At 34.9% G+C, this 25801-nt stretch overlaps 3 protein-coding genes across 7 annotated transcripts; 2 read left to right on the top strand and 1 right to left on the bottom strand.

Moving 5' to 3' along the window:
• Nucleotides 1–1595: 1595 nt before the first annotated feature.
• Nucleotides 1596–12305, top strand: LOC129303083 (uncharacterized). 5 transcript variants are annotated; one of them, XM_054942104.1, is made up of 7 exons: nucleotides 1596–1958; nucleotides 3547–3847; nucleotides 9375–9533; nucleotides 9703–9998; nucleotides 10582–10711; nucleotides 11312–11462; nucleotides 11568–12305. In XM_054942104.1, the coding sequence occupies exons 1-6, from the start codon at nucleotides 1764–1766 to the stop codon at nucleotides 11335–11337; spliced, it is 1107 nt and encodes a 368-aa protein (XP_054798079.1). In that variant the 5' UTR covers nucleotides 1596–1763; the 3' UTR covers nucleotides 11338–11462; nucleotides 11568–12305. The 5 variants fall into 5 exon arrangements, with proteins under 5 accessions (XP_054798079.1, XP_054798078.1, XP_054798077.1 ...); XM_054942103.1 differs by lacking the exon at nucleotides 11312–11462 and having other exon boundaries at nucleotides 11627–12305; XM_054942102.1 differs by lacking the exon at nucleotides 11312–11462 and having other exon boundaries at nucleotides 11624–12305.
• Nucleotides 12306–13001: 696 nt separating this feature from the next.
• LOC129301687 (dirigent protein 11-like) lies at nucleotides 13002–14044 on the bottom strand. Its single transcript, XM_054940282.1, has one exon. It carries the CDS (start codon nucleotides 13830–13832, stop codon nucleotides 13281–13283), a length of 552 nt encoding a protein of 183 aa, XP_054796257.1. The 5' UTR covers nucleotides 13833–14044; the 3' UTR covers nucleotides 13002–13280.
• A 2424-nt stretch (nucleotides 14045–16468) lies between these two features.
• LOC129301884 (AAA-ATPase At2g46620-like) lies at nucleotides 16469–18286 on the top strand. The gene has a single exon (XM_054940507.1). It carries the CDS (start codon nucleotides 16670–16672, stop codon nucleotides 18110–18112), a length of 1443 nt encoding a protein of 480 aa, XP_054796482.1. The 5' UTR covers nucleotides 16469–16669; the 3' UTR covers nucleotides 18113–18286.
• The last annotated feature ends 7515 nt before the right edge of the window (nucleotides 18287–25801 follow it).

Genomic DNA, 25801 nt, shown 5'->3' with positions numbered 1-25801 from the left:
ATAATGATTCCAACTCCCCTGTATTCTTTTCACAAACGTCGCACATCCTTTCACATTATGTGTTCGGTGTTGTTGTGTATTTTTTTAATCTGAAATGAATAATAAAGCCTTACAAGATCTTTCGACATATGGAATAAAAACTAAAAAGACGCCACTTCGCTGGCCACCAAAAAAAAAAAAAAAGAGATGCCACTTGAATAATTCAAAAAAAAAAATTGACTATTATCTGGCACCGGACAAATGAGTTACAAACTAGTTCGTGAGTTAGTTTACGTGGTTGTCATTTTTGTGGGTTGGGTTAGGTCAGTCCGTCAGATAAAACGAGTTAAAAAATCTAACTCAATCTATTTTTTAGTGGGTTAGTGAACTCACAGGCTAACCCACAAAAATTTATTAAATTTTTTGGTAATTTAAAATTTATATAATATAAATATATATATATATATATTTATTTTATATTTTGAAGTAAATTAGCAATTAAAGAACTTATAAATGAATAAAATAAATATAAAATTCAATCAAGAAAATTTATTTTGCTAAATTTTTATTATTAATCATCTTCTCGCTTAGGTGTGTTATCTTTTTCAATGAAAAAAAAATTCAATATAAACTCATATTATTTTTTTAATGAATTTATATTTATAATTTCAATGAATAAATCTTATGATATTAACAAATAATATATATTCAAAATATTTATATAAAAACTAATAAATCATTGAGTTACAAACCATAACAAAAATTTTATTTGTAAATTGTAAAAAAAATTTACACTATATTTTAAATGTAAAGAACATATTTAGAAGTTATAAATTATATATTTGAGAAATATTTTCATTATTATAGATTTATAAAATGATATAATATAATTAAAAAATTTAAAATTATTTTTTTAAAAATATGTTAGCCCGCAGGCTAACCCGTTTAACTTGCGGCTAGCCATTTAGTTTTGCGAGTTGGGCTAATCTAGCCTGTTTTAAAAAAATAGGTCAATTTATTCAATCTAAATTATCAAATTTTATAGGTTAAATAGGTTAGCCCGCTAGCTCAATTTATTTTTTCAACTCCACTGCTAACTATATCCTAGTACGTACTCACTGGTTAGAACACTGATTATTCGTCTATCATTTTTTCCCTCCTCCTGCTCCCGTCCTTCTTGTGTTTTCTTGATGAAAATTGGAGCTTGCACCCAAGAAATTTCACTGCCGTGACTAATCAATTATTATTTTTCACAATATTATTCATTTCTCCACAAAAAAATACAGCAATTCTCCACAAACAATAAAAAAAGAACAAAACTACCCCCAAAGTTCAAACTACACCCTGATTAAAAGATATTTAGGACTCCAAAGTCATTTTTCTTTTGGCGACCAAAATACAACCTGTAAATTTTTGGGGTAAAAATAGATTTTGTAAAATTCTGGGACAAATTTACCTACTCAAGTCCGACAATATATTTTAGTTGGGCCTTTTGATCCAGCCATAAAAAACATATTGGGTCTGTTTACTTTCACATACGAGAGTGGGCTAGAGCCCACAGCTTGCTCTCTCATATTCGTAGGTCCACGCTCTCTCGACTCTAGAAGACATTTTTCTGACCAGAACTCTAGAAGACTGGAAGTCGGCCATGGATGATTGTCTTCTATTATTTTATCGTTCTCCAAACTCATCGTTCCCATAGCTGTGGATGTGAAAAATTTGGAAAAGGATTTCAATTCTGAACATTCCTGACGCATACTTTCTGAATTGCTGCAAAATAGATAATGGCCGGTTCCGAGACCAAGTTCTTGCAGGAGTTGGTTTTGTATGCCGCGAGCGCCGCGTTGAGTTGCTTAGTTTTGTTTGTGGGTCTCCGGCAACTCGACCCGAACCGTGAGGCTTCAAAGAAGGCACTTGAGCACAAGAAGGAGATAGCCAAGCGTCTGGGTCGTCCTCTCATTCAAACAAACCCTTACGAGGTGCTGTTTCTATTCTGGCTTCTTGTTGATATATTGCTATCAGCATGTGGATTTTGCTAAAAACCCTTGTTCCGGCGAGCTTATTGATTTTGTTGCCCTTAATTATTATTTTAACTGTGCGAGCTTGTCAGGATTGGGTTTAATTTTCTCTGGAGTTCGTGGTTCTTGCGTTCCTTCGTTCTAACCTGATATTCTGGGAAAAGTATGAAAATTTTCTATTTCATGGGATTGGGAAACTCGTCCTTCATATTCAATTAAAATCAATCAATTCAAAAGTTGTATATGCAATGCAGAAGGCATGTGCTGTGTCATTGCATAACATCTCGAAGATTGTGTAACTGGTAAAAACCTCTTTATCTTATTTTCTCAACTGCATTTAGCCTAAATCTTGGTTATCTTAATTGAAATTTGCAGCTTTGTACCCTTAATTTTCTGGAGAACTTTCAGTTGACATTGGATTGTTATTCTAGATATACATCTTAATAACGCAAATAGTGAAAATACCTATGAAGCACAAACACTTATAAAAGCGACTATCTGGAGTCTAACTTGCATCCGACCGTTTATAATATACACGGATGCTTTCAAGCCACCGAGGGTAGTTCAGTGGTGTAAACGAATATATATATATATATATATATATGGATGCTTTCAGTTACACGTAGACACTTAATTTTGTTTTGTGATTGTCATGTCCCATGTCTTGCTTTCTTGATTGAAATAGCCTGTGGTATACTGAAGGAGGCTATCAGAATTCAGAAGTGCCAACTACGAGTGCAACTCTAGTGCTATAAAAGCAGCGGGGAATTTTTTAATCTTGAATTCTATTCTAATTCACAAGATGTTTTTTGAATTTTCTCTTGGTTGATGAAGCAAATTTACATGACGTCTGAGTAGGTTGCTATTTATTGTTTATTGCCATAGGCTTAGAGAGATGCCTTTTTCTCTTGTAGATTGTAACGATGTAATATGTAAATACTATATTTAAACACTCCCTCTCTTGGGCTCCATTTCTGTACTCTCGCTTTCATATGGTTAATCATTCAACATATTTCCATGGAAATCCTTGTTGAACTTATGCCCTTTGTGAGTGATTGCCAGGTGTTTTGGTACTAAAGAACACATTGTTTGATGGGAGTGGATAATGTATTATTAGTGTTTTGAAGGTGGTCTTAGACATATAGAATCGCTCCCCAATCTTCACATAGGAGCTCAATTTTAATGGCTACATCCTGACTGATATTATAGTGGACGGAACAATGTGCTTGTATGTAGTTACCTCTAAGTTAGACCATATACGTGATGGCACAGATATTATCTTGCCATTTCTAGAGGCTAATAATTTATATAGTGATTTCCCTATTCTGTATGATTTAGTCTTCTACCTATATTGATCTATTCCTATCATAAACCTTTTTCTTTTGGTGCAGGATAATGGAGAAGAAATAAGTTTGAACATAGGAAATAATTGCCAGTTCTTATTCCATGTTTATGCAATAGTGTGGCCTTATTTCTGATAGAAGAGGATTTCTTAAATTTTATGTGAAGACCCAAGTTTATCCAACTTTTAATCCTTTGTTGCCTACAGGATGTTATAGCTTGTGATGTTATAAATCCTGATGACATTGATGTGGAGTTTGATTCCATTGGAGGGCTGGAAAAGATCAAGCAAGCTTTATTTGAGCTGGTTATACTGCCTCTTAAACGACCAGAGCTGTTTTCTTATGGCAAGCTTCTTGGACCACAGAAAGGAGTGCTATTGTATGGACCCCCTGGTACTGGGAAAACCATGCTTGCCAAAGCTATTGCTAGGGAGTCTGGAGCTGTGTTTATTAACGTGAGGATATCAAACCTGATGAGCAAGTGGTTTGGTGATGCTCAAAAGCTTGGTAAGTGAGCTTTAAGTTTTCATTATTTTTAACTGATTGACATTGATAAATGTTTTGCATTAATATTTAATCTTGACTTGTGGAATGCAGACTCTCGAGACTAATATTTTCTTTTAAATGAATGCTTCTAGATATATACTGACCAGGTAATTTGAAAAAAATTTAGTAACTCAAGTTTCATCTAAAATTGTAAGTCATCCCATCCTTCCATTCCTTTTCCATTTTAGAAGGTATGAAGTGAGTCCTCTGTATGTCATCATTAGTAATGTGATATAGCCCGTAATTTCACTAAGACCTATAAGAGGAAGTTAGAGAGGAAGAATGACTGAAATGGAAAAGCTTTGACTGGTCGAGATGATTATCCTTCGGTCCCTGGCCATAAGGAACAGTGAATTATGACCTTGTTTTATGATCATAATCTTTTTGGGCAGTAGGGGCTGTGTGTAAGCCATGCTGTGAGTATTAGTTGTCTTTTGTTTTGAGCGGGAGGGATGTCTTTTGGAATGGAATTGTGAGGAGAGACTGGGCCTCTCGAATGCTAGGGGGAGTGGAACTCTTATTTTGATTACTGTAATCTATGTTGCTGGTTCTATTTTGATCATTTAGGGAGATAGGGTTTTGGCCAGCATCAGACTGTCTTTGTAACTTTGATTTGGTTCCCTCAGTTCATTAATATCAAAACCCCAGCATTTTCCCCTCACATTTAATTCTGCTACTGTATTTCTTGTTATTTTTACTGTGTTTCTGGTTTGGGTCCCATTGACAAACTAAGGTGCTAAATAGGAGCTTGGAAACTTACTTTCGTTGCTTTGCCAATGAAAAGCCTACTCAATAGGATAAATGGTTATTTTCAGCTGAGTATTGGTATAACACTTCATATCACAGTGCTATTGGCATGACATCCTTTAAAGCAGTGTATGGTAGGGGTCCCCTTAAATTTAAAACTTAGTGATGAACCCTCTGCTATAGAAGATGTGAATGAACAGATTCAACTTCGAAACCAGATTATTTCTCTTTTAAGGGACAATTTGGCTAAGGCTCAAAGCAAAATGAAGGAGCAAGCTGATAAGCATAGAAGGGATGTGCAATTGGATGTTGGGGATCTTGTCTATGTGAAACTTAGACCTTATAGGCTGAAAACTTTGGCTAGGAAGGTCAATGAAAAGCTAAATCTGCGCTTTTATGGTCCTTTCAAGACTCTTCAGCAGGTTGGAACAATAGCCTACAGGCTTGAACTTCCACCTACTGCTTGTTTTCATCCTGTGTTTCATGTTTCTGAGCTTTTGAAGTCTCTGCATTCTGCTGTGGTAAATCCTACCATTCCTCCAACACTTTCTCATGAGTTAGAACTATAGGTGCAGCCTCAAGATGTTAGAAAGGTTTGCAAACTCTTAAATGGACAGCAAGAGATGTTAGTTAAATGGCAAGATTTACTTGAGTTCGAGAATTCTTTGGAAAATGCAGCTGCCCATTAAGGACAAGGTGAAACTTTTAGGGGAGGGTAATGATAGAGCTTGTAATTTCACTAAGACCTTTAAGAGGATGATGCACGCAAAAATTTATAACCGCAAGTATACAGGTGAATATGTAATATGCTAGTGCGTCAAGGTCGATCCCATGAGAAATCAAGCAAAATAGCGATTAGGCAATAAAATTTCTATTTTTATTTATGCTAAGCAAAACCAATTAGATTGATTAATTAACCAAAATTAAAATTGAATTTAATAAAGACTTAACGAAATGCTTAAATCCAACAACCATGCAAGTAAAAAGCAACCTAGAGTCATTACTCTTCTATTAATGTCTTAGATTCCATTTTAACTCAATTAATTAATTTCAAAGCCAATTTTGTTAATTGAGAGTTTTAATACCTATTAGGGCCTTTCAATCCATTAACAATCATCTCTTGAATTAATTTTATTTCTAGCACAATTATTCAAGAGGCAATTCAACCCAAGAACACTCTACAATGATTATATGGGGCAATTAGGTATATGTCTATCCTAATTACAAATTAGATAGAATCTAATCCCATGTTACTCAATCTAATAGACTAGAAGAGGTTCCCCTTTGTCAAGGAAAAATCCCAACACCCAAAATCACATTTAATGCTGGCCAAGCATCAAATAGACATTAAAGCACAAGATTGAGCTATCAAAATTAACATTAAGCATAATTAATGGGTAAAAACGAGTCTAATCCACTCGGTGTAAGAAATTCAGCCACACATAAGTCTGGAAATTGCAAAATTAAACAGAGAATACATCAAAACAAAGAAGAGAAGGAGAAGAAAAGCTTAATCGAAGTGATTTTGGATGAAAATCACTAATTTCCCACGAAACTCAAGCTTTTCTATCTCATCCATGGTGTTTTTCCCTCTTCCTTGGTCAGTTTAGAGTTGTTGGAGACGAGCAAAGATGAAAAATGTTGAGCAAAAACGTTCAAAATCCTAAAAATTTCAGTTTTTCATGAAGCTATGCATTTCAGTAATTGACGCTTATGCTGTGGCATAATCATGTTATGTTGCGACATAAATCCCACTGTCACTGCTACTGTCAATGATTTTGCTGTAATGTAATTCCAATATTTTGTAGCATAAATCTTGCCTTTTCTTCATCTTCAATCTTTACTTACATATAGTACTTTGAGTCTGAATTTGGATTACCCTACACATAATATAACATCATTAATGAAAGTTTAGCTCAAGTAATCTATTCATTTCAGCAAGATATTACCAATCCTCCCTTCTCATATTCAAAAGGACTTTTCTTTCATTTTCTCTCAAACTTTTTTAGATGACTCCAAATTGAACCCAAAATTTCCTAAAAACACATGAAAATATTTGGAGTCATCAGAGGAAGTCAAAGGGTAAGCCATGTTGGTCAAGATCATTATCCTTGAGTGGTCAAGATCATTATCCTTGGGTCCTTGGCCGTAAAGAACAGTGAATTATGATCTTTGTTATGATTATAATCTTTTTGGGCAGTAGGGGCCTTGTGTAAGCCATGTTGTGAGTACTAGTAGTTTTTTGCTTTGATAGGGAGGATGTCTTTTGGACTGGAATTGTGAGGAGACTGGCATCTCAAACACCAGAGGGAGTGGGACTTTTATTTTGATTTCTGTAATTTGTTTTGTTGGTTCTATTTTGATCATTCAGAGGAGATAGGTTTTGGCCAGAATCAGAGTGTGTTTTTGTAACTCAAATTCGGTTCCCTTAGTTCATTAATATCAAAACCTCAGCATTTTCCCCTCACATTTAATTCTGCTACTGTAATTCTTTGTTATTTTTAATGTATTTTCGGTTTTTACAGTAAATAAGAAAATAATTAAGATTTAACTAGGGTTTAAATAGATTTAGATTACTTAAATAGATTTAGATATGACTTATGATTTAAATAGGATTTGGATAGGATTTGATATTTAATTATATTAGTATTATTATGTTAATAGGATTTGGATAGATTAGGATATATATATTCATACCATAATAATGCCTTTAAATAAGAGGCTGTAGAGTACCTAATTTGAGGCTTTGATTTCCAATAAATAAGAGGCTGTAGAGTACCTAATTTGAGACTTTGATTTCCAATGAGAATTACATATTCGGATTTGCTCTCTTTATCTCTATTTTGTTTTTGTTTCTCTATTTCCCCTCTCTTTCTCTTTCTTTCCGATCTAAATTCTATAACAATGGTATTAGAGCCAGTGAACCTTGGCCGTGGCATGACATTCTTTCCAAAATGAAAATGAGGATGACCACTAGATATGGCTTCGTCAGTGGGAGATGTGAAAGAATTCAATGAATTTTTTGATAGCCATACTAGTCAATTGAAAAATATTTGGTATTTGCATATGTGGCCGAGCTTAAGCCAGAACTTGTAGAACCAATACATCTCTTCAAACCAAGAACAATGCAAGAAGATAAAAGTCTTGCAAGATTGTAAGAAATCATGCTAACGCATCAAGTAGAAAAGAAGGCACAGGCACTTTGTGATATTTATGGGTCACAAGAGTTTTTGGAGGAGGATGAAAGGAAGATGCCTCTACAAGATTGTGAGAATCATCATGCCAAGAATGACCTTAGCAATAATGGGGATCTCAAAAATATGACCATTGCAGTTGAAGTTGGGTCTTCCTTGCCATTAGCTCAAGATATGCATCCAGTGCCACAAGAAGGTTTTGTCGTTCAAGAAAAGAGTAGGTCTTGTTCGACTAGCACCCAAGAAAATTGTGACAGCATTATTAAGAAGAGCCAAGAACCCTAAGTAGTTGATGGTTATGTCAACACAAATTCCATCAGTCATGAGTTCTAAGATTCTTTCGTATTTAGTGGTCGCAGTGTGCCATCTGTTCTAAGTTGTCTATTAATGCGTGTTCTCCAGATTCAATTACTGTTATCCTCTACTTTGCTGGTGAGAATGCATATCTCTGCTTCTTCCTTGTTGCTGGTGCTCATTCTTGTTCTAACTTGGTTCAGAGGCAATTTAATTAGGATGCTTTGGGGCTCTGGTTTGATTCAATTTTTTGTGTACTTGACCCTTGAGGGCACGGGCCATTTGGGGGAGGGGTATTGTTATGTAATTATAATAAATAAGAAAATAATTAAGATATAATTAGGGTTTAAATAGGGTTAGATTACTTAAATAGATTTATATATGATTTATGATTTAAATAGGATTTTGATAGGATTTGATATTTAATTATATTATTATTATATTAGTAGGATTTGAATAGATTAGATATATACGTTCATATGATAATAATGCCTATAAATAAGAGGCAGTAGAGTGCCTGATTTGAGACTTTGATTCCAATGAGAATTACATATTTGGATTTGCTCTCTTTATCTCTTTGTTTCATTTCTCTGTTTCCCTTCTCTTTGTCTCTCTTTCCAATCTAAATTCTATAACAGGGTCCCATTATAACGTTAGCCAAATATCCTCTTCCGCTTTTCCTATTTGAAGTTGAGAGTGAGAGTGATTGACCTCATGTTATTTTTCAGCATGTTTTTTAACAAGAGTATCTTGTTATATGAAACAGTAATTTCAATTCTGAGTGTTAAACCTTGTGACAAGTACCTCTAGTTTTCTATCAAAACAGAGATACAGCCCCGGGTGGGAGAGTGAGAGAGAGAAATAGGAGAGGAAATATCCTAGCTCTGATGGCACTAGGCCCTTGCCCCAAATCCTCACTAAGTTTTGCTTGCCTTGCTCTCTCTTGGCCTCCCCTTACATACCTTCAGCCTAACAAACTGCTTCAAAGTTCTTTTCATGTTGCCACATGTCCCTCTACCTCGCATTCTCCCCTACTCCACTTTCATTCCGGATAGGCTGATCACTTTTCCAGCCATACCATATTCTCTTTCTGTTGCATGTACTCCTAATTGGAAAACTATTGACTTGTTGAACATTGTGCTAGTAATTGTCTTTTTCATTAATTTGTGCTTCATTTTGATCATGTTCTGAATCTTCATTTGAAGTTTGGTTATTTGGTTTGGTTAGTTAAATATTTTTCTAATCTTTTGCAGTGGCAGCTGTATTTAGCCTGGCCTATAAGCTCCAGCCTGCCATTATATTCATTGATGAAGTTGACAGTTTTCTGGGTCAGCGCCGTTCAACAGATCATGAGGCATTATTAAACATGAAAACTGAGTTTATGTCCTTGTGGGATGGATTTACCACAGACCGTGAGTTTCTTAAAGATCTTCATTTAATTATTATTATTTTTTGGGGACCAAAGATCTAAAATATGTTGTGAATAGTATAACGTTAATCTTGATGTGCGTGTTATACTTGCTATTCCCAAGTTATGCATTCTTGATTAGGGTTTATAATGGTTTTTTCCCTTTTAAACAGAAAATGCTCGAGTCATGGTCCTTGCAGCAACTAATCGTCCTTCAGAGCTTGATGAAGCGATACTTAGGCGGCTTCCTCAAGCTTTTGAAATTGGACTTCCAGATGCAAAGGAGAGGGTTGAGATATTAAAGGTTATCTTGAAGGGTGAGAGAATTGACGACAACATTGATTTTGATCACATAGCTGGCTTGTGTGAGGGTTATACGGGTTCAGATTTATTTGAACTCTGCAAGAAAGCTGCTTATTTCCCTGTTAGGGACCTGCTAGATGAAGAGAAAAGAGGGAAACAATCTCCTGTGAGTAATCTCATTACTCTCTTCTGACTTCTGATGTCCCTTACTGCATTCCTAAAAAATAAATGAGAAATGTATCTAGAAAGAAAATGAGATAGGTGCATTTCCTATTTCCTTTCTAGAAAACACTTTTCTACCTATCAAACATTGCATGAAGGTTTTCCATGTTCCCAGTAGTTGATATTTTGCTATCTAAGGCTGGGATTGATCAGAGTACGTATTCATACTAGTCTTTAATCTGTGAACAAAACAAAAGAAGAAATCTAATTTGGGTATAGCTTAGGTATGTCAAAATATTTGAGACTCCAGGATTATATTTTCTTGATTGAAGAGTATCTCTGTTTAGCGAAAGAATGGCATAATTGTTTATGCTTCTGCTTGTCAAATCAACCTTTCAAAGCTTTATATTTCCTTGGTGTTTCTTTTTATTGTAAGTAACCGATTACCAAGAGTTTGTAAAAGAAACTATAGGTTTAGAGTGTGATGTCTAGAAATAGGAAGAGAATAATCATGGTCAGGGCTGTCTTAGAAAAAGAAGTGCTGTGGTATTGAATATTACTGAGGTGCTTTGTCTTCAATGTTTTAGGCACCAAGGCCATTGTCACAATCAGATTTGGAGAAGGTCCTTACCTCTTCAAGGAAAACAAAGGTTGCTGCTAGTGAATACAGCGGACTAACCTTACGTTCACCAAGATGGACGGGGCACAGGGAGTCAGGTGATTATCAGTTTCAAGATGCAATCAGTGAATTATCTAAGCTTGTGGTTTCTCAAATTATTAATCTCCAGTCTGATGCTCAGGATCCTTAATGATCCTGACCACATTTAGAGCATTCAGTTATACTTCTAATTAACATGGCCTAAAGTGAAACAGCACTTACCTCTTATAGTATTTTTGTGCTCATGCATCTAGGCTTCATGTATTTGATCAGTGGCATCTGCTACTTTGTAAAAATTTTTAGAATCCAATCTTTTTGTTATGTGTAATTGAATGATCTGATCACACTGCTACGGATTGCTATGTTAGTGATGCAGGGTATTCTTTTAAAAGTATTTTGTTATCGTACTCTCCTGGATTCGAATTCTTTGCAGTTGATAGTTAAATGCATAACTTGTATTTATAGAGTGATGGAAAAAAAAAAAATATTGTGAGTGGATCTGAGAGAAAATAGATTCTGCATGCTCTGCTAGTCTTTTATGCCATTCATTTCTAAAACACAGAAGATTAGAAGTTCAGCCACGCCTGGGCTGTTAGAGTAATTTTGTGGGTAGTGGGATTCAACAAGTCAGTAGTCTCTATTTTGATTTTTTGCTGTAGAGGAGGTTCAACGGTCAAGATCGTGATAGTAGCAGCAAGAAAGTGTCAATCTTTGTAAAATAAGTTCAAAGATTTAGTCTAGTGGAGTAAGCTGATGTTTGAACCAGGTTCTGACTATTATCTCCAGTAAGCTGCTATTAAGACGAGTCCGGTATATCATTTTACCACATAATTACGTGAAACTTTTTTTTTTTTTCCTGGCCTGACTTGTATATAAAGCCAGTCGTTGATCATTCAAGAATTGTGTTTATGATAGATCTATGATCAATAGAGAAGTAATGGCGTTGGACCTAACAAACAACTTTTTAATAGAAGACGTTGGAGTTTCAAAGTTGCCAACAGCCATCAATGATTGAGAGCTGAGGGAAATAACTGGCGGTGCAGTGAAGAAGTGGGATCTGAATGATTGTACTTCAAGGCTCAGAAGGTCTACCCACGCAACATGATGATTAACACTACTACACTTTTTGAGAGGTGCATGCTCTTTCCCATCCTTCTCGCACTCTTTCATGGAGAACCGGGGGGGAAGGGGGGGAACATAATTTTTTAAGTACTCTTTTTCCGGTGGGACCACTCTTCGAGGGGCATGAGCATGCCTTTCCTAGTTTCTCTCCCTTGCCCTGCCTGTAGCTTGGTTTGGTTGATAAACTTTTGCATCGTGGTTCCATCATTACTGACCACTGTTATTGAGAAGAGATCAGTGTTAAACAGAAGAAGAAAAAGTGAAGAGAGTGAAAATGATTTTAACATGGATTTGGGGTTTGTTTTGTGACCCTACTTTGTTTGGAGATATCCTTAGCCGGGTCCTTTGGAGACAGTAGACATAGACGGTTGCAAATGATTAGGAAACAAATGGCACATAATACGATCTGATTGTTTTTCTGATATAACTTTTGTAATGAACACTGTATTGATTTGAACAAAGTTTTAGGCTTTTAGCCTTTTAGGTGACACATTTAAAATTCAAATTCAAATAGTAAAAATGTTGTTGGAAGAGATTTAAAACAAAAGAGATGAAAAGAGAGGCACAAAATCCAATGCAAACTACCAAATTTACGTAACTTGTGAATAATTGATTGTAGAAATAAGTTGCATTATTTTATGATTTATAAATAGTATACTTTGTGTAAGATCATATATATGTATGTGCATAAATCGAGGCTGATAAAAAAAATTAATGAATTCTCGGAATTCTGTTATAAAAAAAAAACAGAGGAAAGAAACGTGGAGTGGCAGATACTTTGATAAGAAGGAACATAAGGTGAGTCACACACACATCTCCTACACCTTTCTCCTCTGAGCAGAAGATCGTCCTATTTTATGGCAACAGCTTGATATTTATGGATGAGAATGGAATGGAGGCCGGATAATCTCTTGAAATGTAGGGAGTCACGTGAAAGGAGTGCTAGGTGTGCGTTATTTGCACAGATCCTCTAAAGCAATCAATCCGTCCATGAAAATTTAAATAGTGATGCCTCATTCAAAAAATTATCAGCTGTTCACTAATTAACAATTTTATTAATATATTAGTTAAAAATCTCAATGTCCATTCAAACACGTGACATGTGGGAGGACACAAACCTCAACACCAACATAACAACCGAATGTTGACTATTAGTTAAAAATCTGCTGAGTAATAATAGTTTAACAAATTATCATTGATGTTTTATCTATAGGCCAAAATCGACATTTAGATGTTGGATAACATACTTGTAGAAAGACAACCGGTGCTTTATGGTGCTTTATTATAAGTATGTCCGGTGCTACGTATTGGTCTATATTCGTCTGTTTTATGTTAAGGTAAGAAAAAGATGTAATTTGAAACTGGAGAAATTCAAGCCATTGGAATAACAAAGACCAAGATCATATTCAAACGTAAGGACGCGGAACCTGATAAAGGGATTTAGTTATGGGTCCACATCTCATATTAATACAAGGACTATAAATGAGATTGAAGAGACATGGAAATTTAACGATGAGAAGCATTAAGCAAAGTGATAGTCAAGCGAACGATAGAGTAGGTAGTAGTGGGATCATAGTACAAAGTCTCAAGCGCAGCAAATCCCCTAGCAAAGCGAAACCTGCCAGTCCCTGAAACCACAGACACCTCTCTGTAATTCTCAACTTGGCGGCTAACACCTTGAATTTGCAAGGTGCTCCCATTATACTGCAAATTGGTGAACACAATTGAGATCATCACATTTACATTAGAACCATCCAAAGAAGAGGTAGCAAGCAGACCTTGAGCCCTCCCGACCGGGGCTGAGTACTTATTAGGACCCAGTGTCACCGGATCATCTACTACATAAATGCTTCCAAATGTGTTATAGGACCATTCCTTCCCTTTTACACCCGCCACTGCGGCCACCGTCGCATTAGGTCCTGTTGCCACGTCTTGCAGGAAGAACACTAAGCTCTGTTGTTCACCATTGCCTTCCCAAGGGGTTAGAGCTAAAGCTATCATCAGGAGCAATATTGATAAGGAAGTGAGTTTGGATGGTTTCGGAAATACAAGAGCCATTTCAAATGACGAGTGATGAGCTTGGTTTGTAAATGAGTGCTCTATTTATAGCAGTTCGAATGGCAAGGATGACTGTTAAAGCAACGAATTATGATTATCTTTTAGTCGTTAAAGAGTTTCAGTTTACAAGCTGCTGTTGTGCATCAGTGTAGTTATCATGTGAGTGTGACAGTTAAAATAATGATAAGCTGTAACTGATAACTGATGAGTTTCAAGGGGAAGGTTGGTGTCACATAACTGAACTTTCATCAAAGAAAGAGAAAATCAGATTAGCTTATTGAAAACACGAGGAAAATCAGTCTAAAATCTTTCTACGCAAAAATATAACTCCAACTTTGACCTCCTCATTCTTGTTTTGAAAACTCGAATGTTTGCCAATTTGATTAAAATAGAAACAAGCTTTTAACTACTGTAAAAAAACTACTCTCACATTTTTGACAAAGAAAAGTCACATTCACATTCATTTTGGTCTAAGTTACGTTTTGGTTAAAACCATCGAGTTTCCATATACTTATTATAACATTTATAGAAAATGTGCCAAAAAGCCATGGGAGTCTGGTTTATAGCAAGAACTTGAAATTCTTTTGGGGATATGACATTCTGGTTTATATACTATTTCTCAGGAATTTATTTGTCTTTCAAATGATCCGTGTCGGCTAATTTCTTCCAGCCAGATTCTTTTTGAAAAAGAATTTTAATTATTCGAGAACGGATCCCCCATGCTATGCACCCAAATATTGGTAAGAGTCAGCTGGCCAAAAAAAAAAAACGTCAAGGGTTTGACTAAAAGATTAAAAAAAAAAAAGAACGAAGATTTGCCTTTGGTGCCGAAAAAATAAAGAATAAGGGGGGGAAAATCCTTGATCGGATTATTCAAAGGGCAATAATCTGTGAGTTAAAGGCCACGAACAACACTGAACAGTAAATAATAATGTCAAGTCATATTAGGGTTAAATAAATTTTTTACATTGTAAAAGTCATAATCAAAGATATTGATATCTAAAGTTTTGTATGAAACCTAATGAGTGAGCCAATCAATACATTGTTTTCATAAAGATTAATGGAAAGTGACCAAAACTCGGTACAGAACAAGCAATAAGAATCCGATCCCTCGAATTGCGAAATTCTGAAGTCCCTGCCAAGTTACTTGTGAAGAACAAATACTCGATGTCATGTATATAAATTTTATGGAGAAATCCACGTGTAAGGAAATAAATAAAGAGAACAAAATAAAGGGCATGTGTTATTTATTTGCCATTTGTCAAACTATTAATTGTTTGATATCCAGGTCTTCGTAGAGGTCGCCGATTTCCAAGCATAGGTAATAAACAACTTGAATTGTATATGAAGTTTGAAACCGTTTTTTTACTAACGAAGCATTTAAATGCAATATTATACTCTTCATTTTTTGCCCCCAGATTTCCACCTCGCGTCTTCTTCGTTCCTGTTATTCTCCATATCTAGAGGGACCCATTAGAGCTAGTTTGTAGTTTGTTGGCACTCTCCTAGCAATGTATGTAAATTCAAATTGCAATGAGTGTTAAGACCATATTGAGAAGAGTAAATCTTTCCGATGATAGAATGTGGTTAAAAATAGGTGACCAAATCAGAAATAAAAATAAGTAGAGATATGGTTTCATTAAATGGAACGGTTAGGAATGGATTTATTCGGAAATATTTGAATCGACTGAGGAAATTGTGTGACCAAGAGGATAGAGAATGCTTTTTGTCGACGACGCCAATGAGGCAATGACACCGATAATGAAAAAGAAGATTACGTAAACATTGAAGAAGTCGAATGAGAAGGAAATTTAAGGATGATAGTTGGGTCATCTTAATATGATTCCACGTCTGAATAGTTCCCTTTTTAAATAATAACTAAAAAGATATATTCAAACAAGTGTCGAACACATAAGAGTAAATAAAAATGATAGATAGATTTAGTTTACAATCTTTATTCATTATTCACTGCCAAGATCTCCCTTAACACCAAGGCGATGGATGGATGGATAACACCCGAACAAAGTTATTATAAATTATAAATTCATATAAAACTTGAGAAATAAAATATAAATTAACTTAATCAATATGTCAATGTAATGAAGTGACAACATAACATATTAACATTCACTCATCTCACATTCTCAATTTAATTAACATTTTGAACACTCTAAAAACACAAAAACAAAGCCATAATGAGGGCATATTAAGATGTGACTTTCGTTATTGTCTTTGCCATTTAAAATAGGAAAAATATGTATGCTTGATTACGACAGCTTACCAGTAGTCTGTCATTTCCTAAAGTTCCACTTTTCGATTCACATGAGCGCCTTGTCATATGCATGATTCATGATTGCTTAATAACATCCCTCACCGAACAAAAATGTGTATATAACTATATATATATATATATATATATATTAGAAAACGATTTAACAAGAAATCAAAAGATTCTTTTTTTAAAAAATCAAAATCAAAATATTCTTTTACCAAAAGATTATATATTCTTCGCAAAATAAAATAGTGTATTTGAGCCAAGAAATCAAGGGTCAAAGCCTGGAAAACTAAATACAGACCGATTCAATCTTATATAAAGGCAAGAGCAATACCCCGAGAAGCCGTCTCTGGTCATATATTCAAAGCTAACGCACAATAATAGAATTATTCTCTGACCTATCAATTTTGCCGCTGGCCGGCACCACTCAGACTTCTTCAAACTCATCAAGCTAAGTAATCGATCTTCTCATTTTCCGACTCCTCCTTCAATCCCTCATGCATGGACAACCCCCCTAATTCTCCAAGTTCTAACAGATTTTCGTAGTTTAGCTCCGGTCAATATGATTTGGGCTAGCTCCATTTCTTCCATCTTGTTCGCCATAGTTGTTTTTCTCCTAGGAGTTCGTTTTCTCCGCAGAACTTCAGTTCTCTACATTCTCAGGCAATGGTGGATTTCATTTGAAGACCGTCTTCATGTGTACCAATCCTTCAAAATCCCACTTTACAATGAGAATTTCCAGGAAAATCAACTTCACCGCCAAATCCTCTTGTACCTCAATTCACTACCTTCCATCGAAGATTCTGATTACACAAACCTCTTCTCCGGTTCCAATCCCAGTGAAATTTTCCTTCACCTCGATGCTAACCAGACGGTTCACGATTCATTCCTCGGCGCGAAAGTTTCCTGGAAGAACAGAAAATCCGAGGGAGATGCAAATTCAGTACTGGTGCTCAGAATAAAGAAGAAAGACAAACGCAGAATCTTCCGCCCTTACTTCCAGCACATTCTCTCGGCAGCGGATGAAGTCGACAAAAGAAGAAAAGATATCAAACTTTACATGAATTCTGACACAGACGCTAAATTGCGGTGGCGATCAGTCCCGTTCACCCACCCGGCAAGCTTCGACACGTTAGCCATGGACGCCGAGCTAAAGAACAAGGTGAAGTCCGATCTCGAACAGTTTTCGAAGTCGAAGCAGTACTATCACCGATTAGGCCGTGTTTGGAAACGGAGTTATCTCCTGTACGGCGCATCCGGGACAGGGAAATCCAGTTTCATCGCAGCAATGGCAAAATTTCTCTGTTACGACGTCTACGATATCGACATCTCCAAGGCTTCAAACGACTCCGACTTGAAGACTCTGTTGTTACAAACGACCAGTAGGTCGGTGATCGTCATCGAGGACCTCGATCGGTTCTTAACTGGGAAATCAACGGCTTTGAACTTGCCAGGTGTATTGAGCTTCATGGACGGGATTGTATCGTGCTGCGGGGAAGAGCGAGTGATGGTTTTCACGATGAACGTGAAGGACGAGATTGATCCAACGGTGATGAGACCCGGGAGGATCGATGTTCACATACACTTCCCCTTGTGCGATTTCTCGACCTTCAAGATTTTAGCGAGCAGTCATTTGGGGGTGAAAGAGCACAAGCTCTTCCCTCAGGTGGAGGAGGTTTTACAGACCGGAGCGAGAATGAGCCCGGCCGAGATCGGCGAGATTATGATATCGAACCGGAGCTCGCCAAGCCGGGCTTTGAAAACCGTCATCACGGCGTTGCAAAGCGACGGGAGGAGGGGACGGAGGCTGAATGAAAGCGGGTCGGGTCGGAATAGCATGGATTTGGGGTCGAGCGAACCCGATGGGCTCTACTGTAGAGAGAGTGTTCACACGGTGAGGGAGTTTCGCAAGTTGTATGGGCTTTTCCGGTTCGGCAGTAGGAGGAAAGAGGAGTGTTTGCCTCTGGGGACAACAGAAAAGGAAGCTTCACAAGTAGAAGGATAAAACTTCTTCGGGTCGGATCGAAAAAGTTCGAATCGAGAAGTTATTGATCGTTTTCCTCCCAGTTATTCCTTATCTCACAGAAAGCTTGTTTGCTTACAAGAGAAAGTATGTTGCATTTTTTTTTTGTATTGATAGATAATAAAAACATTCATTTTCCTTGGTTGGCTGCTCCAAGAGGGTAGAATGTGAGTGAAAATCGTGGTTGAAATATTAAGTGTTGCATCCCAGGACTACAAGAATGTGCCGAGCCGAGCACTGTAGACAGTGTAGAGGGAAAGTTGAAAACACAAAGGCTTGGGGGAAGAACAAGTCAACATACAATCGCTTGCCCCTTGCAGTGACCTATGCCATCAACGTTCGATTGAAACAATTTAGTTACACGGAGGGAATGCTCAACCGTTTCTTTATGAAAAGGATATTACATAATGCAACAATCAAATTATTTGATCGCCTTCTCAATCACTAAACCATTTGTGAATTTATGAAACCAAACAAAACTTTACAGATTGTTGTTTTTTTTTTATATATATAAGCATCTTTCTATCAAAAGTCGATCTTTTTCTATTAAAAAATAATCTTATTTGATAATTTAAGATGGGCTTTCTTTTATAAGAAATTATTTTGTGTTAACGACCATTATTTGATAATTGATAATTTTGATTTATCACTGTGATGGCTCGAAAAAAATGTGAAATTTTAGTTATTCGTAAACTACAAGTGGGCAGGGGTAGCCTAAATAATCATGATAGACCCAATATCATTTTTTGTGAGACACAACTAACTTAACTGCAAGGCTTTATCAACAAAAAAAAAAAGCCCTACAAGGCCATATAATAGTATCACGAGCACAAGGAGAAGGAAACCGGTATTGAAATTAATATACCCATTCATTCACTTGATTTTATTTTTATTAAGGATACGGATTTTTTCACTCATATTGGTATACTTATTTTTAGTGGCAGTGCCAAGACCCTAAACCACAGGGTGCAACGTTTTTAAAATTAATAATTTAAAAATAATTTAATAATTTAAAAAAAAAGCATGTACATATCTTATTATTGTACCCTGCATGGTTTGTCATATGAAATTGTTGAGTAATCATCTCAATGTCAATGCTATAGAAAATATCTTTTTAATATAAGTCATTAGAGAATTATTCATCAATGAATCTCCCATATAATTTCGTAATTGATTTTTCACAAACTTAATAGCAGAAAAGGCTCTTTTTATTATTGCCATGACAATCAGTAATATCATTGTTAATTTCAAAAGAGTATAAATTAAGGGATAAATTATATGTCTTTTTGTTTTCAGCAATTTTTTTTTTGCAAGACTACCGATTCCTTTTAATGATACAAATTCAGTATTGCTTCGTATATCAATGATGTAAGTCTCAAGATGATTTATCAAGCATATTAAATTAGAGGAAGAAAACTCACATGGATAGGCTTGGCAAATTTAATTCACCTTTATAAAAAAGCTAAGAATGAATTAGTCGGATTCAAGCAAGACATACTGATGGACCCCATGGCACGGGTGACATAGCATTAATGGCAACGAAGCCTGAGGATGGTAATCATGAGCATGGTGACATAGAAGGAGCCCAATACTTCCAATCCAACGTACCTAAAGACCCATTGCAACATATTGGAGGTCCAATGACAAGAGCCCGAACCAAAGCCATGAAGCAAGCCTTGTTCAGTCTTGTGCAAGAAGTTCAAGAGCTTGGAGAGCATTGGGGCACTCCGCTCAAGTCCAAAGGAGAGCATCTATACGTGTATAATGTATTTAAGATCCAAACTCATGAAGAGTCAAGCCCAAGAGATGCAGACCTTAGCCCAATGCAAGGAAGACTACAAGTTGAGCCTCTTGCATGCAAGGAGGCATGAAACCCTAGTAAAGAAGTCAAGGGTGGCGTGATTTCAAATCCTTTATGATCCCTTGATTGTCTCCTAAATTATTTCCTATTTTAATGGTCCTTTGATTTAATTTTCTATTTTGAGTCTAGTCAAAGATTAGAATTAATTATAATATTAATTTCTAATTTTTGTAATCCCATAATTTTAGGATCACATCTCCTAAATTATGTGGCTGAATATTTTATCATTATTTCTCCTTTTAGTATTAGGAAATTAGGGTTTTAATTTTAGGAAATATTTTTCTATGAGCCTATATAAATTAGGCATGCTCCCTATTGTAAACAACACAGAAGTTAAATGAAATTATTCATTTTAGAGTTTATAACTCTTATGAGCCTTAGTGCTTTGTGGTGGTATCCCGTGTGAGAAACCGACGTGATCAAGAGCGTGATCAACTCTTGTGGTGTCTTCGAAGGTTGAGGTTCCTAGAGGCAGGTGCTCTAGAGGATCTTCTCCTTGATCATTATCCTATTGTTTACTTCATACCTTTCTTTATTTCCGTCATAAATTTCGTCCCTTTCTTTTTGTTCTTGTGTTTTTGTTGTTTCAGGGTTCTGTCTCTAAACTAGCACGATTCTGCTTCCGCATCCCTATCACATACAAATGAGCAATTGTGTATTTATCTCAATGAAATGATAATTAAGTTCTTAAAGTTGCATAGCTATAACAATATAAAATAATTCAACTCGATGATAATTCAAGTCGATAATGAAGATCAACTTGATAATAATAATTCAATTCAACTCAACAGTGATGATTAGCTGTGATTACTTGAGATTTACTTTCACGATACAATCTCCCTTTGGACAAAATAGTACCTTCCATGGTAGGAATATCAATGCCATGTTTATTGCAGTTCTTCTAAAAGATACTCCCATCCATCATCCCTCAAAGTTCATAGTTACTGCTTTGTGATGTTTACCAAGTTCATTGCATTAATGATATATTAACCCTTCCTTTGCAATGCCTATGATAGCTCATGTGAGATACCCAAGACATTTTTTGTTAAATGTAGGTTAAATGCAAAATCAAAGTCCTTCAACAAGTATAAAAGACCATTGACTTCGGCTTTTTGATTTGCATTTGATCCATGTTCTTTTATAATTTCAAGAACATCAATTATAACAGAAAACATCAATATCAAGCCAATTAATTGTGCACAATGTGAGCTCTAACAAGTATCACCACTTTTTTTGAGACTAGATTCTTGATTCAAGCCTCGTTCACTGGAAATTTCACCTATATCCTATGCCTTGCTAACATTTTCTATTTGTTTTTCATGAAGCAAGTAAAGCCATTTACAAGATCCCCTAACAACATTTGTTGTAGTATTCTCTAAATTAAAAAGAGAGGTAACTTGAATATGATTTTTAGCAGTTGCAACTAATATAAGCTGTAGTTGATAAGCAAAGCAATGCACATAAAATCCAGACAAATTCTCCATCAAGATTAAACTTTTAAAACCACTAAATTCACCTTTATATTACTAGCAACATTACTAGTACCATCATAACATTACCCACATATTCTTGATGTACCTAGCCCAAAGTCACATAACAACTTTTAAGCTTCCATCTTTAATGACAAAGTAGTAGTTTTCTTAACATGTATTATATTAAGAAAACACTCAACAATACATCATTTTTTATCAACATAATACAAAATAATAGCTATTTGATCCTTATTTGATACATCACGTGACTCATCAACAATAATAGTGAACAATTTATTTTCAAGAACATGGATGATATCATTAATCGTTTCAATTGTAGCTCTTTAATAATATCTATTTGAATTTCATGTAAAATCAATCAACTATTTTCAATAGCATTTCCCAAAACAACTTGATTAATTAATTCATTATGGTCAATAAAAAGCCTAAGAAGTTTAATAAAATTACCTTAATTGATAGACTTACTCGACCCATCATGACCCGGAAAAGCTAATCCTTACTCTAACAAAAAGCAGAGACGATCAATTGATGCATTCAAATGTCTTTGATACAAGTCATGAACTTGTTTAGATTGCTTAAAAATTACAATTTCAACGTATTGATTTTAATTTATCAAATCTTGACAGTTTTTTCAAGTAATATTATAAGTACTATTAGGACCTCTAAAATCAAATGTAAGCTTTTTTTTTTAATTCCAATTTGTAAATCCATGTGTCCTAAATACATCACCATCTAATTACCTTCCTATGATCAAGCCTAAAAAGATAACAATATGAGCAAAACACTGCATTCTTTTCAATACTAAACTCCAACCAATTGCCAAATTCTATAAATCAAGAAGAACAAAATTTTCTCATAGAATTCCCACTTTTTCTTTCGAGAAAATTATGTTTGATAGGTTGATATGGTCCTTTTTGCAAACATAATTTATGTACTTTATCTTGAACATTATGATGACATGATGAAATTCTAATTTTTTTTCCAAATCTAATGACAAATCTTTTAAATTAATTTCATTTGTTGTTGTTGTTGTTGTTGTTGTTGTTGTCTATTTGATTCAGAAGCTCTTGATGAAGATTGTCCTTCATTCAAAGGTAATTTTCTTTTTAAAAATCTTTTCATTTTCCATTCAACACCTAAAAAATTTCAAATTCATAAATAAAAAATATCTAAGAATATTAAAGCATTAAAAAAGGCAACATAAATAGCATGTGTCATATTACTTTTACCAAGTAATTTGCCAAAGAGGTGACCATAAATAAAGCACAAATATATTATTAATTTTCTGCACAATAAAGCGCAATAATTTCACCAACAAGGAACCATATATGTAGTTTCAATAGTGGGGATTTTGACATGTTTATAATATATGAAGGGCTCGCTTGAATTTTAATTAGGTATAATTGATTAATATAATTATTTCTTATTATAATTAATTATGTTATAATGTGAGCATGTTTGTATATTATTTTTCTGAAATTGATTTCGATAGAATTAAAGATGTTTAGATGATTTAGTTAAAATTAATTTTAGGCATTTAAATGACTAAAAGAGACATTGTTCTTTAATGAAATATTGACAAAGTTGTATATTATATTATTAAATATGTTGAATTCTATTAAATAAATTAAAATATATTCCCTCCTTTTTAAATGTAAGTAAAATTTAATCAACTCACATTATTTAACAAAGTTAGATTAAACATAATAATGATATCTTATAAAATACCATAAATAAATAAGAGAACAAAAACTAAAACTAACGTAGAAGTGATCAATTTTTCAACGCATGTGCCTTTAATGATTGTCCTACTCTCTCTCATAGACTTTGACTCTCATGTTAATAATTTCACAGATGTTTAGTGACAGTGGCTAGAGACTAAGTTCAAAATGTGTTGAGAAGTCATTGAGTTGCAAAGTGCATGGGTGAATTTGGAAAGGTAAAATTTTTGCTCACAATTAATGCTCCAGCATAGAGAATCTATTTTCAAAAGTAAGAGAAATGAGCTTATTTCAAAATGTGATTAACACCCAAATAATTAATTATGGACAAAACAAGGTGTTTGGGTATTTTTTACCTAAACCATGATTTTTCATGGAATAATCAATTAAAAGGGAAAATCTAAACAAGCACGAAATAATAAACATCCCATATCACAAAAGACAAAGAACATCATAAACAATTTTTTTATTCTATAGTAAATAAGATTTATTAAATTTGTCAACCTACAGCAACATACTTGCACTTGTGACTTTTGATTCAACTTTCCTTTTTCTTTATCCCCCCTCTCTTGACCCTTCTACAAATGCTGTTCAGCACCTTTTTTTTCAAAGATCTGACTTTGTTGGGTGTCTTCAAAGCTTGGACCTCTCTCTCTCCCTCTTACAAATGCTATTTAGCACCTTTTTTTTGAATAAAAACACAAACAAAATCATGCAAGTTTTACAAGAGTCAGGATATATCAGAATTTAAGATGATCTTACATCTCATAGGTGGCTAGTTGTAGATAGAGAGGTCATAGTTTTCATGAAAAGTTTTCCGTGAGAGCAAGTCAACACATTTGTTTGCCTCTCTAAAGATATGATTAAAAGTGACAGTCCAGTTTCTCATCATAAGCTCCTTGATTTTCTTAATGATAACCGCTAAAGGATGATGATCAGAGAAGTTATGTTGAATAAGAGAGAGGACTTCCATAGAGTTAGTGTGTAAATTAATCTTAGTAAGATTAGTATTCTAACCAAGCTAAAAGCCTTCTAAAATGCCTAATGATTCAGTTGTTGTACAAGGTTGATAACCAAGATATTTTGAAAATCCAATAATCCAGTTTCCTCTTTTATCACGGGTAACTCCATCGCAAGCCGCTACGCCAAAAGAGTTAACAGAACTGTCTATATCGAGTCTGACCCACCCTTCTTCGGGAGGACACCATTTAGCCTCAAATTTGAGTCTATCTTTATTCAAAATATTCACTCTTGATAGAAGCCACATATCATTTATAATTTATTGGGTACAAGACAAGCCAATATCTTTGTCTTGATTAACATCATCAGAGTAAATTTTCTTGCATCTCGCTTTCCATATGTCCCAATAGGTAAGGGCAAACAGTTGTTACCAATTTGTTCTTCTTGTGCTAGTATTCCCTACCTCATTTCTTGAATTTCAGGCTATCTAATCTTGCACATTTAGAGAGAAAAAAGTATTTAGTTTGGAAGGTTTGACTAGCTTTAGCCAAACCTCCCGCACTTTCTTGCAATCAAGTAAGATATGAATTAAAGAATTAGGAGAGTTACAACCAAAAGTACAGTTTCGTTGTATTGGGTTACGCTCTTCATTTATTATAAAATTGCTCTAAAGGCAATCTCAAGCAGCTTTCCAGAGGAAATACTTGATTTTTTCATAAGTAGCCCTGTCGCACCCGAAAAAAAAATGCGACGCGGACGGCGCGCGAGCGGAGGTCCCGGCCTTCGCGGCGGGAACCGGATCGAACGAGGAGTCGCCACCAAGATTTTGAGGTAAATCTCGGGAAATCGATTAATGAAAGATAAAGGTGATCTGCGAAATCAGAGAATAGGTTCGGGAGTCGGTTGAGTGTGGGGAAGGTGTTAGGCACCCCACAACACCCGTTCGTGAGAACGGTTACCTGAAGTTTGTTGTGCTCTATTAATATGGTTTTAAAATTATTTTAATTATCCATTTTATATTCATGTGTTTGAGAAATGTTTATTTATTTACGAGGGAGGACGGACTTGACTCAGAATCTGACTCTGAGGCCTACGTACCCTGTGATGGGGATCAAAGTCCACGTAGTTCGGGCTTAAAAGTTTGTCGGTAAAAATATTTTTTGAAGAGAAATTAATTAGAAATAACTCACCATTTTGCAAATAAAACAATTTCTGAAATTTTGATATGTGTGTTTTAAATTACAAAAGGTAATTTAATTTTAATTATTTTCTCAATTTTTGAATTTTGAATAAAGAAATGAAAGGGTTTAAAATTATCTTTCTTTATATTTTATGATTAGAAATTTAATTGCAGTACATGTAGAACCTTATTGATTCATACGGTAATGCAATTGCTCTAAGTATTTGCGAAGATTCTGAAATCTCACATGATAGAAGAGTTTGGCAATTCAATTTATTTATTTATATTCTTATGTACATTTTAAGTATCAAAAATATATTTTAAGTATGTATATACATGTTTTGAAGAATTTTAATCATCATACCTGCAAAGCCTTATTGACTTATACGGTAATATGATTATCCTAAATATCTACGGAGATTCTAAAATCTCACACGAGACAGGAATTAAATTTAA

This window comes from Prosopis cineraria, unplaced genomic scaffold, assembly GCF_029017545.1.
Source record: "Prosopis cineraria cultivar Desert tree isolate PC_DT_omini unplaced genomic scaffold, ASM2901754v1 PC2, whole genome shotgun sequence".
Classification (NCBI taxonomy): Eukaryota; Viridiplantae; Streptophyta; class Magnoliopsida; order Fabales; family Fabaceae; genus Prosopis; species Prosopis cineraria.
Note: the sequence above shows the minus strand (reverse complement) of the source record. Positions and strands in the feature narration are given on the sequence as shown.

Bases quoted from the DNA above. Each gene is read 5' to 3' on its own strand.
- LOC129303083 (XM_054942101.1), top strand. From the start codon at position 1,764: ATGGCCGGTTCCGAGACCAAGTTCTTGCAGGAGTTGGTTTTGTATGCC. The intron at 1,959-3,546 runs GTGCTGTTTCTA...TGTTGCCTACAG, and splicing joins TTCAAACAAACCCTTACGAG to GATGTTATAGCTTGTGATGT. The intron at 3,848-9,374 runs GTAAGTGAGCTT...AATCTTTTGCAG, and splicing joins TGGTGATGCTCAAAAGCTTG to TGGCAGCTGTATTTAGCCTG.
- LOC129301687 (XM_054940282.1), bottom strand. From the start codon at position 13,832: ATGGCTCTTGTATTTCCGAAACCATCCAAACTCACTTCCTTATCAATA.
- LOC129301884 (XM_054940507.1), top strand. From the start codon at position 16,670: ATGATTTGGGCTAGCTCCATTTCTTCCATCTTGTTCGCCATAGTTGTT.